The 18,077-nt window shown below is 44.0% G+C and overlaps 3 protein-coding genes across 3 annotated transcripts in view; 1 reads left to right on the top strand and 2 right to left on the bottom strand.

Annotated features, from left to right (window-relative positions):
• The window catches only part of otog (otogelin), a 65,756-nt gene that overhangs the window by 26,410 nt on the left and 21,269 nt on the right, over nucleotides 1-18,077 (top strand). The window contains exons 20-28 of the mRNA XM_069165660.1: nucleotides 861-968; nucleotides 1,648-1,786; nucleotides 2,961-3,095; nucleotides 3,226-3,372; nucleotides 4,811-4,930; nucleotides 5,242-5,358; nucleotides 6,316-6,472; nucleotides 7,211-7,237; nucleotides 7,450-7,632. Of these exons, the coding sequence (XP_069021761.1) occupies nucleotides 861-968; nucleotides 1,648-1,786; nucleotides 2,961-3,095; nucleotides 3,226-3,372; nucleotides 4,811-4,930; nucleotides 5,242-5,358; nucleotides 6,316-6,472; nucleotides 7,211-7,237; nucleotides 7,450-7,632 (1,133 nt within the window). The remainder of the gene's footprint in view (nucleotides 1-860; nucleotides 969-1,647; nucleotides 1,787-2,960; nucleotides 3,096-3,225; nucleotides 3,373-4,810; nucleotides 4,931-5,241; nucleotides 5,359-6,315; nucleotides 6,473-7,210; nucleotides 7,238-7,449; nucleotides 7,633-18,077) is intronic.
• Nucleotides 9,874-12,582, bottom strand: LOC138208031 (E3 ubiquitin-protein ligase TRIM11-like). Its single transcript, XM_069165664.1, is given in 2 exon segments — nucleotides 9,874-12,022; nucleotides 12,025-12,582. Coding segments are annotated over 2 exon segments (1,275 nt in total). The 3' UTR covers nucleotides 9,874-11,305.
• On the bottom strand, nucleotides 15,584-17,743 carry LOC138208029 (tripartite motif-containing protein 16-like). The gene has a single exon (XM_069165662.1). The coding sequence runs from the start codon at nucleotides 17,741-17,743 to the stop codon at nucleotides 16,490-16,492; it is 1,254 nt and encodes a 417-aa protein (XP_069021763.1). The 3' UTR covers nucleotides 15,584-16,489.

Genomic DNA, 18,077 nt, shown 5'->3' with positions numbered 1-18,077 from the left:
GATATTCGTTGGACACAGGTTGTGGTCTGATGTGATAGATACTACAGCTGAAACAGTTAATCACTAGAAATCACAGAAAATCAATGGTAAACCATTTTGACGATTTCATACGGTTCTTTAGAGGGAATTATCCAACAAAAATGTCAAACTGTTTGGAGTTCCAGCTTCTTTAATGTGAGGATTTTATTTTGTCTTTTTGCCTTTTTGACTCTTGGTCAGACAAAAGAAAAAATGTGAAGAAGACCCTTAAAAGTTTTACACCTTGACCTCGTCCGTAAAGGTTTTTGCGGCATTACTGTCCTCATGATGATTATCCTTTAACGAGATGTTATTCTGCCTCAGGTTGGTTTTGTGCCAATTGGTTTGCACCGTTTTGGCTTTGAGGTCTTTTGGTTCTCCAACCCTCCAATAGGTCCCATTACTTTGGCAAAGCAGGTTCACTCCATCTTTTTTTTCCCATTAAAAAAACTTTGACAACGAGTTGCTTTGGTTTTCTTTGTGGTTCTTCGATGAGTTTTAAAGTCGAAGAAACATCCCTCGTTATGTCCACAGTTTTATACTTTCCTGTTGGATTATGTCGTCATTGGTTACAGATCACACCACAGCTCTCTTGTTACAGCAGCGACGCATTTTCTAGGCATCTTGGCACCATAAATTTCTCAATGCCATCATATTTTTATCGGACAAAATCAAGCAAACCGACTTGAGTTTGTTTTTTTGGTGGCGTTTGAATGCAATAACTCTCTGATTTAAGGAGCAACAGTTGCAGGATTTAACCATACATTTAAAAAAAAAAAATTTGCACTGTTTTCCGTGAACGCAGTTTTAAAATGTAAAAAAAATCGGTGTTCCCACCACAGCCTGCTGAAACACGGAGACGAGTGCTTCGAACCCGAAGCCTGCCCCTGTCTGTGGAAAGGAAAAGAGTATTTCCCCGGCGACAGAGTCTCCTCCCCGTGCCACCAGTGGTACGTTCACACACATCCATCGTTCACAGAAAGCTTTGGTTATTGAACATAAAATGTCTGGTGTTTCTTTTGACGTGTCAATTTTCCGTCCTTTATTCACGAGTGCTTCATCTGTTTTTTTCATCACATACAAATTTGCGTCGCCGTCACCAATAATCTGCCAACAATATCTGTCAGGATCAAGACAAACCCCCCAGCGGCGCTGCTAATTTTTCAAAGTCAGATTTGAGCCGAAAAGCGCAAAGTCCTGAGGTTGTCAGAGCATCGAAAGTGGCCACCCGATATCCATAATTCTCTGTTATCACGGGACAAAAAAAAAAAAAAGGCTGAGAAAACAGAGCGGGCCCTTGTACGACTCTTTGATTCCCTCTGCTTCAGACCGTTCATCGCCGGTGAAAGGAAAACCCTCTCCCAGTGATCTCAGTCATTCTCCCATCCTTCCATTTTTCTCCTTCAAGCCAAAGCCCGGGGAAGAAGATGCAGATGACAGCCTAATAGCTCAATGAGCGGAACGATTCAACCTTTGACAATTCACGGGCCACTTTTCTGGCCCGAGGCTCTCGACCGAAAAAAGGAGGCCATTAGACGTGGAAGAAAAAAAAAAAAAAAAAAAAAAGCGCCCTCGCACTAAGTGGGAACAAGTTGATGCTGAATCACTGAGGCTCTGCTGTCTTTGTAGTGTCTGCCAGCATGGGACCTTCCAGTGTGTGTTTCGTCCGTGTCCGTCCATGTGCACTGCTTACGGCGATCGACACTACAGGACGTTCGACGGACTGCTGTTTGACTACGTTGGTGCATGCAAAGTCTACCTTGTGAAGGTATTGAAAGTATTTATTTTGTGCTTAAAAGAACCAAAACTGTGGAGTTTTTTTTCATATTTGAGTCATCTAGTCACATCTTTGGGATCATTTTTACATACTATTTATCTTTTTTTTTTTTTTTTTTTTAATTTTATTATGTTTTACCAAGACCAGATTATCACCTGGATTTTATATCCAAATACAACAAACAGTTTAGTAAAATGATTCTACAAATACATAAATTAAAAAAAACAAAAAAAACAGCTCGGAGAATATGCAAATAAATGAAGGACTACCTTTAACTATTAATACAAATAACAACAAGAACATGTTTTGAGATTTTTTTTTTTTGGAGATAAATTAAACATAAAATATACATTAGATAAAGATTCAAATCAACTGGTGAAACATATACTGTTATGATCTGTGAAGAATTAGCCATCTTAAGCGAGTTTAAATCATAGACTGTTTATAAAAATGGACGTAGTCGCAGAGCCTAAAAAGTAAAACTAATTCAGAAGTGCCTTAAAGTGTAATTACTGCTGAGGGCCACTAGGGGTTGGCTCCAAATACCCTCTGGCTCCAATAGACTCCCATTCAACTTCTCTCAGGGAATACAAAGTCAATACATATTTTCACATTATTTTCAGAGGGCCTGCTAGAAAACGAATAAGAAGGAGTGACTGTAGCAAATGACAATGTTATGATTTGTGGAAAAAACTTTATTGACTTTGTATTTCATGAGTCAAGTAGAATGGGAGTCTATGGAGTCGGAGCGATTTTGGAGCCAACCTCTGGTGGCGCTCCGTGGTATTGCACTTCATGACACTTCTGCATTAGCCTCATTGTTTTTAAACCAGGAAGCTGCCCTGAAAGTGGGAAAACAATTAGGGTGGCAGCAAAGGTGAAGTGTACATGAATTTGAGCGGATTTGATCTTATTGGGAAAAAACACAATCAAAAATCAGTGTAAGATAATTTCACATTTTTATATTACTATCACGAAAATGTAAACATTTTTTTAGTTGTGTCAATGAAAGTGGCAGAAAAAAATTTGAATTTTTTTTGATGAAGACTTTTAATCTGAAGGAACGAGCCCTTTACTGCAGGTTGCACTAGATTTAGTGTTAGCAGCGTCTCGCGGCTATAAAGGCGTTTGCAGTTTGTGTGACTGTGTTTGCTCTCCTCCACAGAGCAGCGCCGACGTGATGCTCAGCGTTACGGCGGAGAACGTCGACTGTTTCGACAGTGGAGTCATCTGCAGGAAGTCTTTGCTCATCAACACCGGAAGATCCTTCGTAACGTTTGATGATGACACCGGGAAGCCGGTAAGGGGGGAAGCTTTTGATGCGTTTTAATGGGTTTGTTAAAAGAGTGAAGAAGGTGTCCGGCATCAGATTTGTTCCACGGTCTCGTAAAAAAAAAAAACCCGCTTTCGATCGACTCTTTCCCACCTAGAATCCCTCCAGCGTGATTGACAGGAAGCAGAGGATGTTCATCTGGCCTGCCGGATACTTCACGGTGATTCACTTCCCCGAAGACGACGTCACCGTCCTCTGGGACCGCAAGACTACCGTTCACATCCAGGTTGGACCTCGCTGGCAGGTAGGACGCTAGTTCAAAGTCTTTCTTCTGACTCGGCAGGGTTGTGATTTTATCTGAGCAACAGCAAACACGACAGCTGTAAAAAACACTTTGACGCATGTTTACGACTACTTTTACTACCTGCCCTGATGCTTTCTCTTTCTCCCTGAAGAGAATAAATGATATTGGAGCTTGAAAGTTCATTGATTGATACGTTTCGAGACTGTTCCCGTTGCGAGCGAACGCAGCGCAGCATCGGGTCGTGCACGGAGTGTAAAGAAGATGTACCTCTCGTGAGAAAATACTGCCAGGTTTTGTCGCTTAGTCCAAATCAGCACCCGAGTTACAAATGCTTTTGTGAGCAGTGGTCTTCAACGGTTGCACAACTCCCGCCAACGTCACAGAAAAACCCACTTGGTCGCCTCCTGACATGACGAGCCTTCTTCGGTCCTGGACGGTGAATTGGAAAAGCGATAACACGGTTATTACGGCGTAGACTTCCCGAAGCATTTTAAGGGACTCTGTTGCCGAGTTCCAGAGTTTGATACAAACTTTGATGTGTGTCCTCTGCTCGCGTCCACGGAGAAACGGCCGCGCGCACGGACCACAAAAAGGTGTGTAACTCAGGAACCGATGATGACCAAGCGATGAAATTTGTAACATTTACTCATGAGGGTTACACCTTCCTCCTGCTGCGTGCACGTCGCGGTGTTGTGCATCGTTTGCGCGGAACAGGCGGGGCTTCTGAACTCATTTACCCAACTTCGTAGTCTCAACTCAAGAGCCTCTTTCTTGTTTGTTTGGGAGCTTTGAACTTCTTTGGGAGTGTTTCAACTTTCTATTCTGAGCTCAGGATTTATTGTCAATGCGTTAATTCTTGAGCTTTTTTTTTTTAACTGAGACCTCAACTGGTCAAGGCACCTCTGAGCCTGATTCTGACTGAGTTTCTTCCTGTTACAAGGTCATTTTTCCTTCCTTCTGTCAGAGGTTTCGTCCTGTTAGAAGTTTGTTTTTCCTTCCCTTTGTCGGCAGTTTTTCTCCCTTAAAGGAGAGTTTTTTCATCCTAGCTTATGTGGGAATTGTTGAATTGTTGGGTTTCTCTGTATAATATTGTAAAGTTCTGCTGTAAGGACTTTAATGTGTTAAGTGCCATGAAATAACCTATGTTGTGATTTGGCGCTATATAAATAAAATTGAAATTAATTGAATGCCATGAAAGCTACGGAACAAGCAAGTACTAAGTAGACTTGTATCGTCAAATATTTGAGCAATTTTCTATAATGATGGCTGTCAGAGAAAACCTGAATATTTCACATTCAATTATCAATTATTTATCATTTATAAATAATATATCATTTCAAGTGGGAGAGTCTCAACGGACTTTGAAGAGGATAAAACCTGAAGGACGATATGATATAAATGTTTTCGGGCTAAATAGAGTCGCCGGTGATGTGTTCAGGGAAAGCTGAGTGGGCTGTGTGGCAACTTCGACCTGAAGACGGTGAACGAGATGCGGACTCCCGACAACATCGACTCCCCAACGCCGCAGGAGTTTGGAAACAGCTGGACCGCGACAGAGGTGAGCGAAAACAATCGCACGAATTATCATCAATCATAGAAAAGAAGTCGCATTCAAGCGTGTGAAATAATATTTCCAGTAGAGAGCGGTGACTCATGATGAAAGTGGTCTTGAATGTGTTTGATTTTTTAGTTTTTAGTTTTATTTCTCAGGATTATGATTTACAAGTCAGTAAACAAGACCTTAATATTTTTAGTTTTCCGCTGACTAAACGTTTTAATTCTCCACCCCCTGTGTGTGTGTGTGTGTGTGTGTGTGTGTGTGTGTGTGTGTGTGTGTGTGTGTGTGTGTGTGTGTGTGTGTGTCTTCAGTGTGTGAACAGTCCAGACATCAGACACCCCTGCAGTCTCAGTCCTCTCAGGGAGCCTTTTGCAAAGCGGCAATGTGCTGTTCTGCTCAGCGAGGTCTTCCAGGCCTGCCACCCGGTGGTAAGTAGCGGAAGTACAGCAGCCCTCTGTCCTGCAGGAGGTGTCTCCCCTTTATGGTGGATTGCACAGCATTTTCATCCCTTGTCCTGCGTCCCACATATTGAGACAATGTCCCACATTTTCATGGCTCTAGTTTTCAAAAGTAGCTTTTCTAAAATCTGGAAATGCAGCTATAACACAGACACTGAAACCCAAAGACGATCACCCAACAGGTCTTTTTTTTCTTTTTACCACCTTATGTACCACTCCCAAACATACAGGTCAGCAGAATGAGGTATTAAGCTGGCACCACATAAGATCAAATAAAATCAATAAATTTTGTGTTTTTTGTTCTAAGTTGGATAGACATGCGTGAAAATGGGCCTCAAAACCCTCCGTAGAGAATCGCTTGCAGTCGTTCCATCCTGATGACCTTGGGTTAATTTCAACCAATCAGCTCATGCCGAAAGCGGCCGACACTCTGCCACCGCTGCAACTACCTGCCGTGTCCACCGAAGTGTTTTTTTTCTCCCGAGCACAGCGTATTTTTGAAGTTGTTTTTAACGAACGGTCACCGAGAGTTGCACTCGTCACTGTCGCCTGCCGTCCAATCACAGTGAAGGTAGAGGGCGGGACAAACGCCTACGCTGGTCGCTGATCGGTCCGCCTTCAGACTGTCTGTGCAAATGCTAATACGAGCCGAGTTCCCAGACTGTTGGCAGAAAACTGAAACCGTCAGTGATCTGGTCACCCTGGTCCTGTTTTTTTTTTTTTTAGAAACTCAAATATTTTATTTAAAACAAATAGAAAATACACGAAAAACTGATGTTTGGGAAATTTTAGTCGGGTAACACATTCGGATGTTTTTCTATCTGTACCACAGACTTCCTGTTTGTGTAAGAATGTTGAACTGTTTTTTTTTTTTTAACTAAATTATGGTTCTCACCCGAAATAAATTCCTTTCCTTTTTGTGCTCAGGTGGACGTCACCTGGTTCTACATGAACTGCCTGGCGGACACGTGTGCCTGCAGCCGCGGCGGCGACTGCGAGTGCTTCTGCACCAGCGTGGCGGCGTACGCCCACCGCTGCTGCCACCAGGGCGTTCCTGTTGACTGGCGCTCCCCGTCTCTGTGCCGTAAGTCAGAACTCAGGGAGCGAAAAGCCCACCTTTCTTTCTATCTTTTCTTTTCTTTTATCTGCTTTTATTTCAACCTCAACTTTTACAAAGAGTGACACCGGCAGTCTGTACAGCAGGGGGCAGCAGAGGGCAGCAGGGGACAGCGTTTCAGCATTGGTCATTGGGGGCAACACAGTTTTATGGAGATCAGGGAAGCGTTGTGTGTATTTTACTTTTGAGAATTCTATTTGATTCAAATTAAATGATTGTATTTCAAATCAGAAGTAATTTTCATTAATAACAGGACTAAAAGAGCACCTGATCTGGCAAAAACAATGACTCAAAAATGTTTGTGAGCTGCTTCATATATGATCGAATAGAAGTGCTGATGTTGTCTTAAGAAAAAAATATAGATTAACATATTCAACAGTTAATCAGTTAAACTGCCACCTATTTTGTGTTTCAGATGCAAATTATTGACTATTGATAGACATTACGAGGTCATAATTATTGGGATTTACACATACTTTATATAGAAATTATTACCCCATAGTAAGATTATGAAATATTACATAAATAGAATAAGACCCAAACTCTAAAAGTGAAAACCGGAGCTTTCCTTGTGGGGGTCAAATTTAGCCCAAAATGTTGCTACCTTTATAAACCTTTTGCCTGCTTAAGAAGTGATGGATTTATTAATATTATTTGTATTGATTGTAGTGTTATTGACACCAGCCCTCTTTCTTCTCTCTGCAGCGTATGACTGTGAATTCTACAACAAAGGTATGAAAAAAAAATCTGTCCACGGATCAAGTGATTGTGTATAAAATTTTGATGAACTTATATGGGTGAATTTTGAAAGTTCTAGCTCCCTCACTGGATGAATGCTTTCTTTTAAACGTTACTTCCTGGTAATTGCGCGACATTCAGTGCACGAATGGAAGTGAACGTGTTAATATGTGGGTTTAATCACTAACGTGGCGCCCCGTGTGCAGTTCTGGGTAAAGGGCCCTTCCGGCTCGTCGCCTTCAGGGATCAGACGGCGCTGTTGTCGGCCGGCAGGTCCAGCGGCTCCGTGTTCCTGCAGCGAAGCAACATCAGCGCCGCCGCCGCCGCCACACCTGGCATCCTCTCGCAGTTCATGGTGACGCCGGGCCTCAGCAGAGCTCGACCACACGGTGAGTCTGTGCCGGTGAACCTGCAGGGTTCAGCTTTATTTACAGAGAATGCTTCATTTCACTGCAAGAGCCCACTTTGAGATGATTTTTAATTCTGCCTGTCTGGTCCTTCATTTTCACTTCATTTTCACTTAGGAAATGATTTTTTTTTTTTTTTTCAGAGGCGAAAAGTCACTATTATTCATTTTGAGAAGGAAGTCATCTAAAAACAAATTGTGGAAAAAATGCTTCTGATGTTTTTTGCTTTCTTCACGAGGACATTAACTCGTGAAGTGTCTTGTTGTACCGCGAACATGTTTGTATTTGAGTGAAACTCTGGAGATAAGGAAGGGTTTCTTATATAACTAGCAGATAAAGAAAAAAGAAGTATTTATTGATATCTATCCGTTTCAATTCTTTTGAAATTCATTTTCAGAAACACTGTATATTACAGACAAAATTGAACAAAACCTTCCTCGAAAGTGTCCTTAAAATGTGATGTCGCGGTGAGTGTGGGAAACCTGCGGTAAGTCGAGAGGCTTTATAGTTTTCTTTTACACTTAAAGTAAGTGTCACTGATCCAGAATTGTCAGAGCGTGAAAGGGAACGTCTGTAGTGGGGTTCCGGGAAAGTTTGATCGTTGTGTAGATACGGCAGCGATATGTTCTCCCGTCAGCAGGATGTAGAGGGTATTACAGCAGCTTGACTGCAGCCGGAACGGCGAATCAGGTCGTATCCTACCAGGTTTATCAAACACGGCTCATGTGAGTGTTTTTTTTTCTGATCTCTGTCATTAGTGTCGGTTTTACTTCACACTTCGAACCCCACGTTTCCACCCCCTCTGCATTTGAGCTTTACAAAAAATGTCTTAACTTCGGGTTCAGCCTTGTGATAACTCAAGTCACGCATCTTATCTGTACTTCGCAAATGGACCAAATGGGTCAAATCCTGATAGTGAAACAAATCCTTTTGTAACGGCTTTTATTGCATTCATCCGCAATTTATATTGGCGACGGCGTAGACTACAATGGAGGGTTTTTGTAAATAATCGGGGAGACGAAACGTTCCTCACCTCAAGTTTAACTCCCAACTATTTGGGTAAGAAAGATTGTCTTTGTGCTCAGAAGAAACCAGGAAGACGGGACGCAAAACTGCGGCGTCCAATCTTGTGGACTCTTTGTGCACCCGACCCTCCACCCCGACCTCCTCTCGGAGAACCTTCCGCCGCTGCTCATCGGGAAAACACAAAGCAAAGGAGTTGTTTACGCATCCAGCAGAGATGGAGCAACGTTATCATTCATTCGGAGTCTTGTTTCTGGTGACCTGATGAATGAATGTTGGAGACTCGGTGCTCAGACAACTTTTCTTTTTAACGCCTGCATGGATGTTGATGAGAGCCGAGAGAGTGAACCAAAGCTGTGTTTGTAAAGCCGAGGGCCTGAAAACCCCCCCCCAAAAAACAAGCTGAAAGATGTGAAAATAAATGCTCCACGGAACTTAGAGAACTTTTAAAGTGGTGATAAAGAAATATTCAGTAGCTTTTGTAAAAAAAAAAAGAAAAAAAAAGAGCAATGCTGCCTCTAGTGTTGGAATTGAAAAGTGTTTTGCCCAATTTGAATTTCCTGATGAGTGCAGAGTTCCTGACCAGCAAAGATTTCCAACTCGTCATTACAACAGAACTCCTCCTCCACTCCCCCACTTCCTCTTTCTGGCTGCTCTTCCTCTCCCTTGTCACCTTCAGCTAATCGGCGCATCAGAGAGTTTCCGAGAGAAACTGCGACTGAAAGCCAGCCAGCCGGCGTTCTCCTCTTCCACTGTTTCCTCCTGCGTTCGACAGTGTTTGGAATGATTTGAGCGCCGCGGTGAAAACACTGATGGTGGAGATGGACTCTCGTTGACTCTCGGCGGGCAGAAAGGGTCCAGAGATCAGATTGCCGAATGCTAATACAGCAACCCGAGCTGCAGGCTGGTCATCACGCCAAGATGAGGGGAAACGAGCTGAGCGAGCGTAGATGCTGCTGCATCTCTGGATCCTTTTTCCGAGACGAATTACAGGCAAACGTTTTGCGCCATAAAATATTGTTCTCGATTTTTTTTTTTGCTTTTATTGTTCGCTGTAATTCACCTGGAGGGCACACCGAGAAATGCATTCAGGCGCTAGCTTTTTCAACAGGACGCAGTAATACACGTAACATATACCAATGAGTAAACTTTAGAGATTTTTTTTTAAATGAATGGACATTATGGCAGGTGTAGGGTCAAACTATTTATTGTTATTGTCACCAGGAAAAGTACAATAGAGGGAGCAGCTGCATCATGGGAAATGCAGTCCTCTTGCTGAGCAGTCTTGCGCTGAAGCCTGTCATGAGGACATGAGGCAGTTTATTGTCGTTGTAAATAAAATGCAACGAAATTGAGTCTGAAACTCACCACTTCAGCAGCAATGAAAAAGGTAAAAGATGTATAAGAAAACAAAACAAAAAAAAACATCGAAGATGAAACAAGACATCACCATGGCATGAACAATAGACTGAGTACATAAGTGTAGTAAATATATAAAAGATAAAACATCAACGGCTTCAAAATGCCAGGCGGTGGTTACGATTGATTCCTGTGTACTTTTTGTGTCGATTTGTGTCGTGTTGCAGGGAAGTTATGCAGGAAACACGGTGGGCTTAAAAAAAACCAGAAGTGACAACAAACTTTTGGAATTATTGAAGCAAAGATTTTTTTTTTTTTTTTTTTTTACAAAGCTGTAGTGAGCTCAAGCTTTTTACCTAGATGTACGATGGTTTGTGGACTCCTGGTTTCCTTGAAACTCTACAGCGGCGGTGTAAAGTGCAAAGTTAGCATGACTAGTAAAGACACAAAAGATCCACTAATGGGAAATACATCTCTATAAAAATATGAATGAACTCTACAAAAATAAAATTGCAGCATATGTTGCTCCAAAACCTGTATATATCATTCAGAATTAATACCCATGCCATGTGCACCAATGCATCCCTACACCATCATGGACGCTGGCTTTTCAACTGTGCGCTGATAACAAGCTGGGTGGTCCCTCTCCTTTTCAGCCCAGGGTTTCCCATTACTTCCATTGAATTTTCATTCTTCAGACCACAGGACAGTTTTGCACTTCGCGTCAGTCCATCTGAAATGATCTCAGGCCCGGAGAAGGTGGCAGCGCTTATGGATCATATTTGTTTCTGGTTTCTTCTTCGCATGGTAGAATTTTAACCAGCATTGTCGACAAATCGTGTTTGCAGACAACGTTTTTTGGAAGTGTGTCTGACCCCATGCAGTGATTTCCACGATAGATTTGTATCTGTTTTTAATGCAGCAATTGACAAGTGTTGCTCCCATCAAATTAAAATAAGAGCATATATTTTTCACAAACCAATAAATATTTTCAGTTTCAACATTTCATATGTTGTCTTTGATCTGTTTTCAATTAAATGTGGATTTACATGATTTGCAAATCATTGCATTAAATTTTTTTTTTGGCGACCCAACTTTTTTGGAAACAGGGCTGTAAAATATTTTACAGAAAATGTATATTCTAAATCTCGAGTAATTAAAATACTACTCTCTAAATTGCAGAAATTATTATAAAAAAAAAGGTCAACTTATACGTTTTTTTTTGTTATAAATGTCCTCTTGTTGGTGTGTCACTGCCTCAATATCTCACAATTTAACCAACTGTCTCTTTAATCACTTTTGTCTCTTTGACTTTAATGAACTCAGCAGATGTTCCTTCATTCCAGCTGGTAGAAACTCCAGCATGGAGCGGCTGAGTGAATGTGGTCTGGACTCTGTGGAGGAGAGTCATGGTTTCAGAGACGTCGTAGAAAGACAGAATACCTGCACTGTGATCCAGGTACACTCCGACTCTGGAGGACCGAGGACCTGAGATTTCAGTTTGGACTTTGTTGTCATAAAATTCATAACTGCCAAACTAACAACATAATAACCATGATTTGTCATTTGATCCAAACGAACATTGATTTAAGTTTCCTACTCTGCTGATATTCTTGTATGCGACTGCGACATGAACTCCTTCTCCTTTCCACTCCACCTCCCAGTAACAACGTCCAGTCAGACTCTCTCTACTCAGGACCTGAATGAAGCCATTGAATCTGTCTGGATGATCAGAATAAGACTGTCCTTGTTTTATTAATGTTGCTTTTCTGTTCCCCTCAGATAATAACAGGTGTTTGTTTGCTGTGTTTGGATCCAGTGTGATCTCACGTGAATATTTTAAGAATCCAGCTCTGGTCTTGGGCTCCGGTTGTGACAGTAAAACATCCGCTTGGGTCACTGTCAGTGAGATGTTGGTCCGTTCCTCCGTCAGAATCACCTTGGTGAAGATCTCCTCGCTGTGATCCGTCGCTTCTTTGGCGGAGGCGATGGCGGCCTCCACCTCCCGCTGAAGCAGCTGCACGTCTTTCTCTCACTCCTGGATCTCCTGCCGGATGTTTCCTCGACTCCCCTCGAGCTCCTTCTGCTTCTCCGTCCTCTCTGCTGCAGCTGGGACGGTGTCGTGGCCTTTGTGTTCATCCATCGTGCAGAGATAACAGATAATCTGCCGATCGGTGTGGCAGAAGATCTTCCGGGGGTCAAACAGGACTTGATAGCTTTCAGTTTTCTCCCCCTGCAGACGTCACAGGCCACATCTTCAGGTCCAGCGTAGCAGAGATCATCAGGAGCATCTTGGAGTCCCGTCTTCTTCAGCTCCTCCACTAAATCTGCCAACATGGTGTTTTTCACCAGGGCGGGTCTCGGTGTGACGGTCTGCCTGCACTGAGGACAGCTGTAGACTCCCTTCTTGTCCTCTTCATCCCAGGTGGCTTTAATACAGCTCATGCAGTAGCTGTGTCCACAGGGAATAGTCACCGGATCCTTCAGCAGGTCCAGACAGATCGAACAAGAAATTGTGTCTCGGTCCAGCTGAGCTCCTCTCTGCGCCATTTTACCTCTCAGTAGCAGCGACTGTGTGAGTTTCACTTTCCAAGAGTTGAAACTAGATTGAGCACCGATCTCCACATCATGTGTTTCTGTAGTGAATGGGGCCTTTCAGCTCTTGCAGCATGTTGGTTCCACCCGTCTGTGAAGTGCAGATCTAAAGGGGAGGGAACAAGGAAACGTGCGGACGGACCTGCTGTGTTTCATATCAGGAAGAGGAGGGAGGGGTTATCAGGCTCTGACTGATTCCAGGAAGACGAGCGGTTTGAAGCAGACACTGTGTGTTTAACCCTTTTATTGTTTACAGCATTTAAAAAAACCTTGCTGAGGTTAGTTTTTAGGAGGCGAACTCTTCTTGGGATCTCTGGGTTTACAGATTCTTTCCAATTCTCATCATGAACTCCTCTGTTCAATTTAACTAAACATTTTATGAATATAATAACTGAAATACAGTCAACGAAGAAAGGAAAACAATCAGTGCTGTAGAAGTAAACAAACTCTCTCATGTCGTTTTAACCTTCTTGATGAAGTACTTTCCCATTTCCAGAAAAGTTGGGACACTGTTTAAAATGTAAATAACAACAGAATACGATGATTTGTAAATGATGTAAAACCATATTTAATCTAAAATAGACCAAAGACAACATATCAAAAATGGAAACTAAGAATTTTGAAACAAATATGCTTACTTTGAACTTGATGCCAGCCAGATGTTTGAAAAAAATATTTTGGTATTTCATCCTCTAAATTACATAATATCAAACAAAGATTCAGTTAACCCGGACAAATCTCTGTACGCAACGGACAAGACCGAAAACCAATATTGGATGGCTGTGATCTTCCGATCCTCAGGTAGCACTGCATGAAAAACAGCCACAAATCTGTAGTGGAAATCACTGCACGGGCTCCGGAACATTTCCAAAAATCATCGTCTTCTAACACAGTTCATCACCGCATCCACAAATGCAGGTTAATGTCCCCCGTCCGAGTCAGCAGTCCCACTCCCCGCTGAGAACAGCCTGGGATAGTCCCTGCTTTCCCTTCCATCGTCGGATGGTTTGCCAGAACTTCCTTGAGGCCAACCGAAAGTCCTTCTCCAAGGCCTCCCCGAACTCCCATGCCCGAGTTTCAGCGTCCGTTACCACAGCAGCTGCAGCCCTTCTGGCCTGCCGGTACCTGTCAGCTGCTTCAGGAGACCCCTGAGCCAACCAGGCCCGGAAGGCCTCCTTTTTCAGCTTGACAGCTTCCCCCACCCTCGGTGTCCACCACCGGATTCTTGGGTTGCCGCCACAACGGGCACCGATGACCTTCCGATCACAACTCCAAGCGGCCGCATCCACAATAGAGGCTTTGAACATGGTCCACTCGGATGCCATGTCCCCAACCTCCCTCAGGAGGTATGTGAAGTTCTTCCGGAGGTGAGAGTTGAAGACCTCCCGGACAGTTTCCTCTGCCAGACGTTCCCAGTTTACCCTCACTACACGTTTGGGCTTGCCAGGTCTTTCCAGCCGTTTCCCCCGCCATCTGATCTAACTCACCACCAGGTGGTGATCAGTTGACAGCTCTGCTCCTCTCTTCACCCGAGTGTCCAAGACATATGGCCGCAGATCAGATGGTATGACTACAAAGTTGATCATTGATCTCCGGCCTAAGATGTTCTGGTACCAAGTACACTTATGAGCCACCTTATGCTCGAACTTGGTGTTTATTATGGCCAAACCATGGCTAGCACAGAAGTCCAATAACAAAACACCACTCGGGTTCAGATTGGGCAGGCCGTTCCTCCCAATCACCCCCGCCAGGTTTCTCCGTCGTTGCCCACATGAGCGTTGAAGTCTCCCAGGAGAACTATGGAGTCAGCAGGCAGAGCCCTTTTCCAGGACTCCCCCCACCAACTCCAACAAGGCCGGATTCTCCGAACTGCCATTTGGTGCAGAAGCACAAACAATAGTCAGAATCTTCCTCCCTGCAACCCGCAGGCGCATGGAGGCGACCCTCTCGTTCTCCGGGGAGAACTCCAACACATCGGCGCTCAGCCGGGGGGTCGTGAGTTTCCCCAATCCAGCCCGGTGCCTCTCACCCTGGGCAACTCCAGAAAAGGATAAAGTCCAGCCCCTCTCCAGGAGCTTGGTTCCAGAGCCAGTGGTGTGTGTGGAGGTGAGCCCAACTATATCTAGCTGGTACCGCTCAACCTCTTGCACCAGCTCCGGCTCTTTCCCCGCTAGCGAGGTGACATTCCACGTCCGTAGAGCTAGTCTATGCCGCCGGCAATCAGCTCACCCAGGCCCACGGCCCGGCCCGCTGCCTGGTCTGCATCGCACCCGACCCCGATGCTTGTCCCTGTGGGTGGTGGGTCCACAGGGTGGCTGCTCCATGCTTTTTCTTCAAGCTGAGCCTGACCAGGCCCCATGGGCGAAGGTCCGGCCACCAGACGCTTGCCGGCGAGCTCCCCTCCTGGGTCTGGCTCTGGGAGGGTGCCCTGGTTTCCCTGACCCGGGCGAGGTGACTTCAGACCGGCTGCTATTCATCGGGGGGTCTTTTTGAACCGCTCTTAGTCTGAGCTCTCACCTGAGACCAGTTTGCCTTGGGAGACCCTACCAGGGGCTGATGCCCCGGACAACATAGCTCCCAGGATCACTGAGCCACTCAAACCCGTCCACCACGTTGAGGTGGCGATTCGCGGAGGAGACATTCTTTAAAACGTGTTGTGTTGGATTTTGGTCTTCAGTCCCTGCAGCTTCCACCCAAAAATCTATCAGAGTCTATTTGTTACTTTTTTTAAAGGTCTATCTAAATATTCTCATTCAAGGGAGAAAAGGAATCAAACTCATCAATCCTCAAATAGTTTTCTCAGTAAAATGGTGTTCGTTCCTCAATAATTTGACATCATGGAATTTCTACTGTAACTTTCGACCCTGTTTTCTGTCTCAGCTGCTTCCAGACAAAATACTCTGATGAACCAAATGATGGTGAACAAATGCAGCATTTGAAGATATTGAATGTTTGCACTCAGTAAACTTTATTGATTTTTCAACACAACAGTATTAATAGTCAAAACAACAGATAGAACAAAGATTATATGAAATAAAATAAAAGAACACAACAGATACACAACTGCAGACTCCCCACCTGGAGAGAAACGTAAAGTCCATCCATATATTTTAATGACACAATAAACCCGTCATATTGCAGCTGACTCTGATTATAATCAACATGCAGACATGATCAGATCAATTCAAGACTAGAAGCAAAAATAACTCAACTCTAATGTAACTATAAAACTGGACCCACAAGAAAGAAGAACCTGTATCGATTAACATTATAAGTGTGAAATAATCATTGAAAAAAATTAGCTATTGCTCAAAAAACATAATAAAAACGACTGTTAACCTTCTTTTGATTTCAAAGTTGGTTAAAGTTGATTCTCAATGACTCCAGCTGGAATAATAACAATAAAAACTAAGCTAACTTCAGCATTAATTCCAAAAACAACATCTTTACACATCATGTAACGCTTCAGTTTGTTCCCACATTAAATGAGTAAAATCCTCTAAATGACTTTAGTTGAACGATTTCATGCACAGATTCCCTTCATCCACACAATCAGCTGCTTCTGACTCAGAATATCATCTGTGTACGATCAAATAACGATCGGCACAGTTTCCACGACCTGGTCTTTACATGGATTAGACCAGCGGCAGCGTTCGGTCCGTCAGAACCGATGAATGTGATTCCAGATGAGTGAGATAGTGAAGGCCCGGGCAGCGGAGGAGACACAACAACACGTAAAACACACCAAACAAAGAAAACATGTTCCTGAAACATTTAGAGACGGAAAAGTGGGACTGACAGCTGATCTCAGTGCAGTGAAGACAAACACGTTTTAACCAACTGTCCCTTTAATCACTTCTGTCTATGTGACTTTAATGAACTCAGCAGATTTTCCTTCATTCCAGTAAATATGAACTCCAGCATGGAGCGGCTGAGTGAATGTGGTCTGGACTCTGTGGAGGAGAGTCATGGTTTCAGAGACGTTGTAGAAAGACAGAATACCTGCACTGTGATCCAGGTACACTCCGACTCTGGAGGACCGAGGACCTGAGATTTCAGTTCGGACTTTGTTGTCATAAAATATATAACAGTCTAAGTTGCAACGTAATGACCATGATTTGTCATTAAGTCCAAAATAACATTCATATGAAATTCCTTCTCTGCTGATATTCTTGTATGCGACTGCGACTCCAACTCCGTCTCCTCTCCACTCCACCTCCCAGTAACAACGTCCAGTCAGACTCTCTCTACTCAGGACCTGACGGAAGTTAGTGAATCTGTCTGGATGTTTCGAATAAGACTGCTTTTTTTTTTTAAATGTTGCTTTTCTGTTCCCCTCAGATAATAACAGGTTTGTATTTGCTGTGTTTGGATCCAGCGTGATCTCACGTGAATATTTTAAGAATCCAGCTCTGGTCTTGGGCTCCGGTTGTGACAGTAAACAACTGTTTACTGCTTCATCGGCGAAGGCGATGGCGGCCTGGATCTCCTGCCGGATGTTTCCTCGACTCCCCTCGAGCTCCTTCTGCTTCTCCGTCCTCTCTGCTGCAGCTGGGACGGTGTCGTGGCCTTTGTGTTCATCCATCGTGCAGAGATAACAGATAATCTGCCGATCGGTGCGGCAGAAGATCTTCATCACCTCGTCGTGACGAGAGCAGATGTTCTCCTGGAGCTTCTTGGAGGGGTCGGCCAGCTTGTGTTTCTTTAATGGAGCTGCGTCATAGTGAGGTTGGAGGTGTTTCTCACAGTAAGATGCCGGACAGGATAAACAGGACTTGATAGCTTTCAGTTTTCTCCCCCTGCAGACGTCACAGGCCACATCTTCAGGTCCAGCGTAGCAGAGATCATCAGGAGCATCTTGGAGTCCCGTCTTCTTCAGCTCCTCCACTAAATCTGCCAACATGATGTTTTTCACCAGGGCGGGTCTCGGTGAGACGGTCTGCCTGCACTGAGGACAGCTGTAGACTCCCTTCTTGTCCTCTTCATCCCAGTGGGCTTTAATACAGCTCATGCAGTAGCTGTGTCCACAGGGAATAGTCACCGGATCCTTCAGCAGGTCCAGACAGATCGAACAAGAACGTTTGTCTCGGTCCAGCTGAGCTCCTCTCTGCGCCATTTTACCGCTCAGCAGCAGAGACTGTGAGTTTCACTTCCTCAAAGATAAAACTAGTTTGAGCACCGATCTCCACATCATGTGTTTCTGCAGTGAATGGGGCCTTTCAGCTCTTGCAGCATGTTGGTTCCACCCGTCTGTGAAGTGCAGATCTAAAGGGGAGGGAACAAGGAAACGTGCGGACGGACCTGCTGTGTTTCATATCAGGAAGAGGAGGGAGGGGTTATCAGGCTCTGACTGATTCCAGGAAGACGAGCGGTTTGAAGCAGACACTGTGTGTTTAACCCTTTTATTGTTTACAGCATTTAAAAAAACCTTGCTGAGGTCAGTTTTTAGG

The sequence above is a fragment of the Embiotoca jacksoni genome, unplaced genomic scaffold (assembly GCF_022577435.1).
Source record: "Embiotoca jacksoni isolate LCO1_2020_lvr unplaced genomic scaffold, fEmbJac1.0.p SCAF_35, whole genome shotgun sequence".
NCBI lineage: Eukaryota > Metazoa > Chordata > Actinopteri > Embiotocidae > Embiotoca > Embiotoca jacksoni.
This window is presented reverse-complemented; position numbering and strand designations above follow the sequence as displayed.

Coding starts and splice junctions, on each gene's coding strand:
- LOC138208029 (XM_069165662.1), bottom strand. CDS start 17,743: ATGGCGCAGAGAGGAGCTCAGCTGGACCGAGACAAACGTTCTTGTTCG.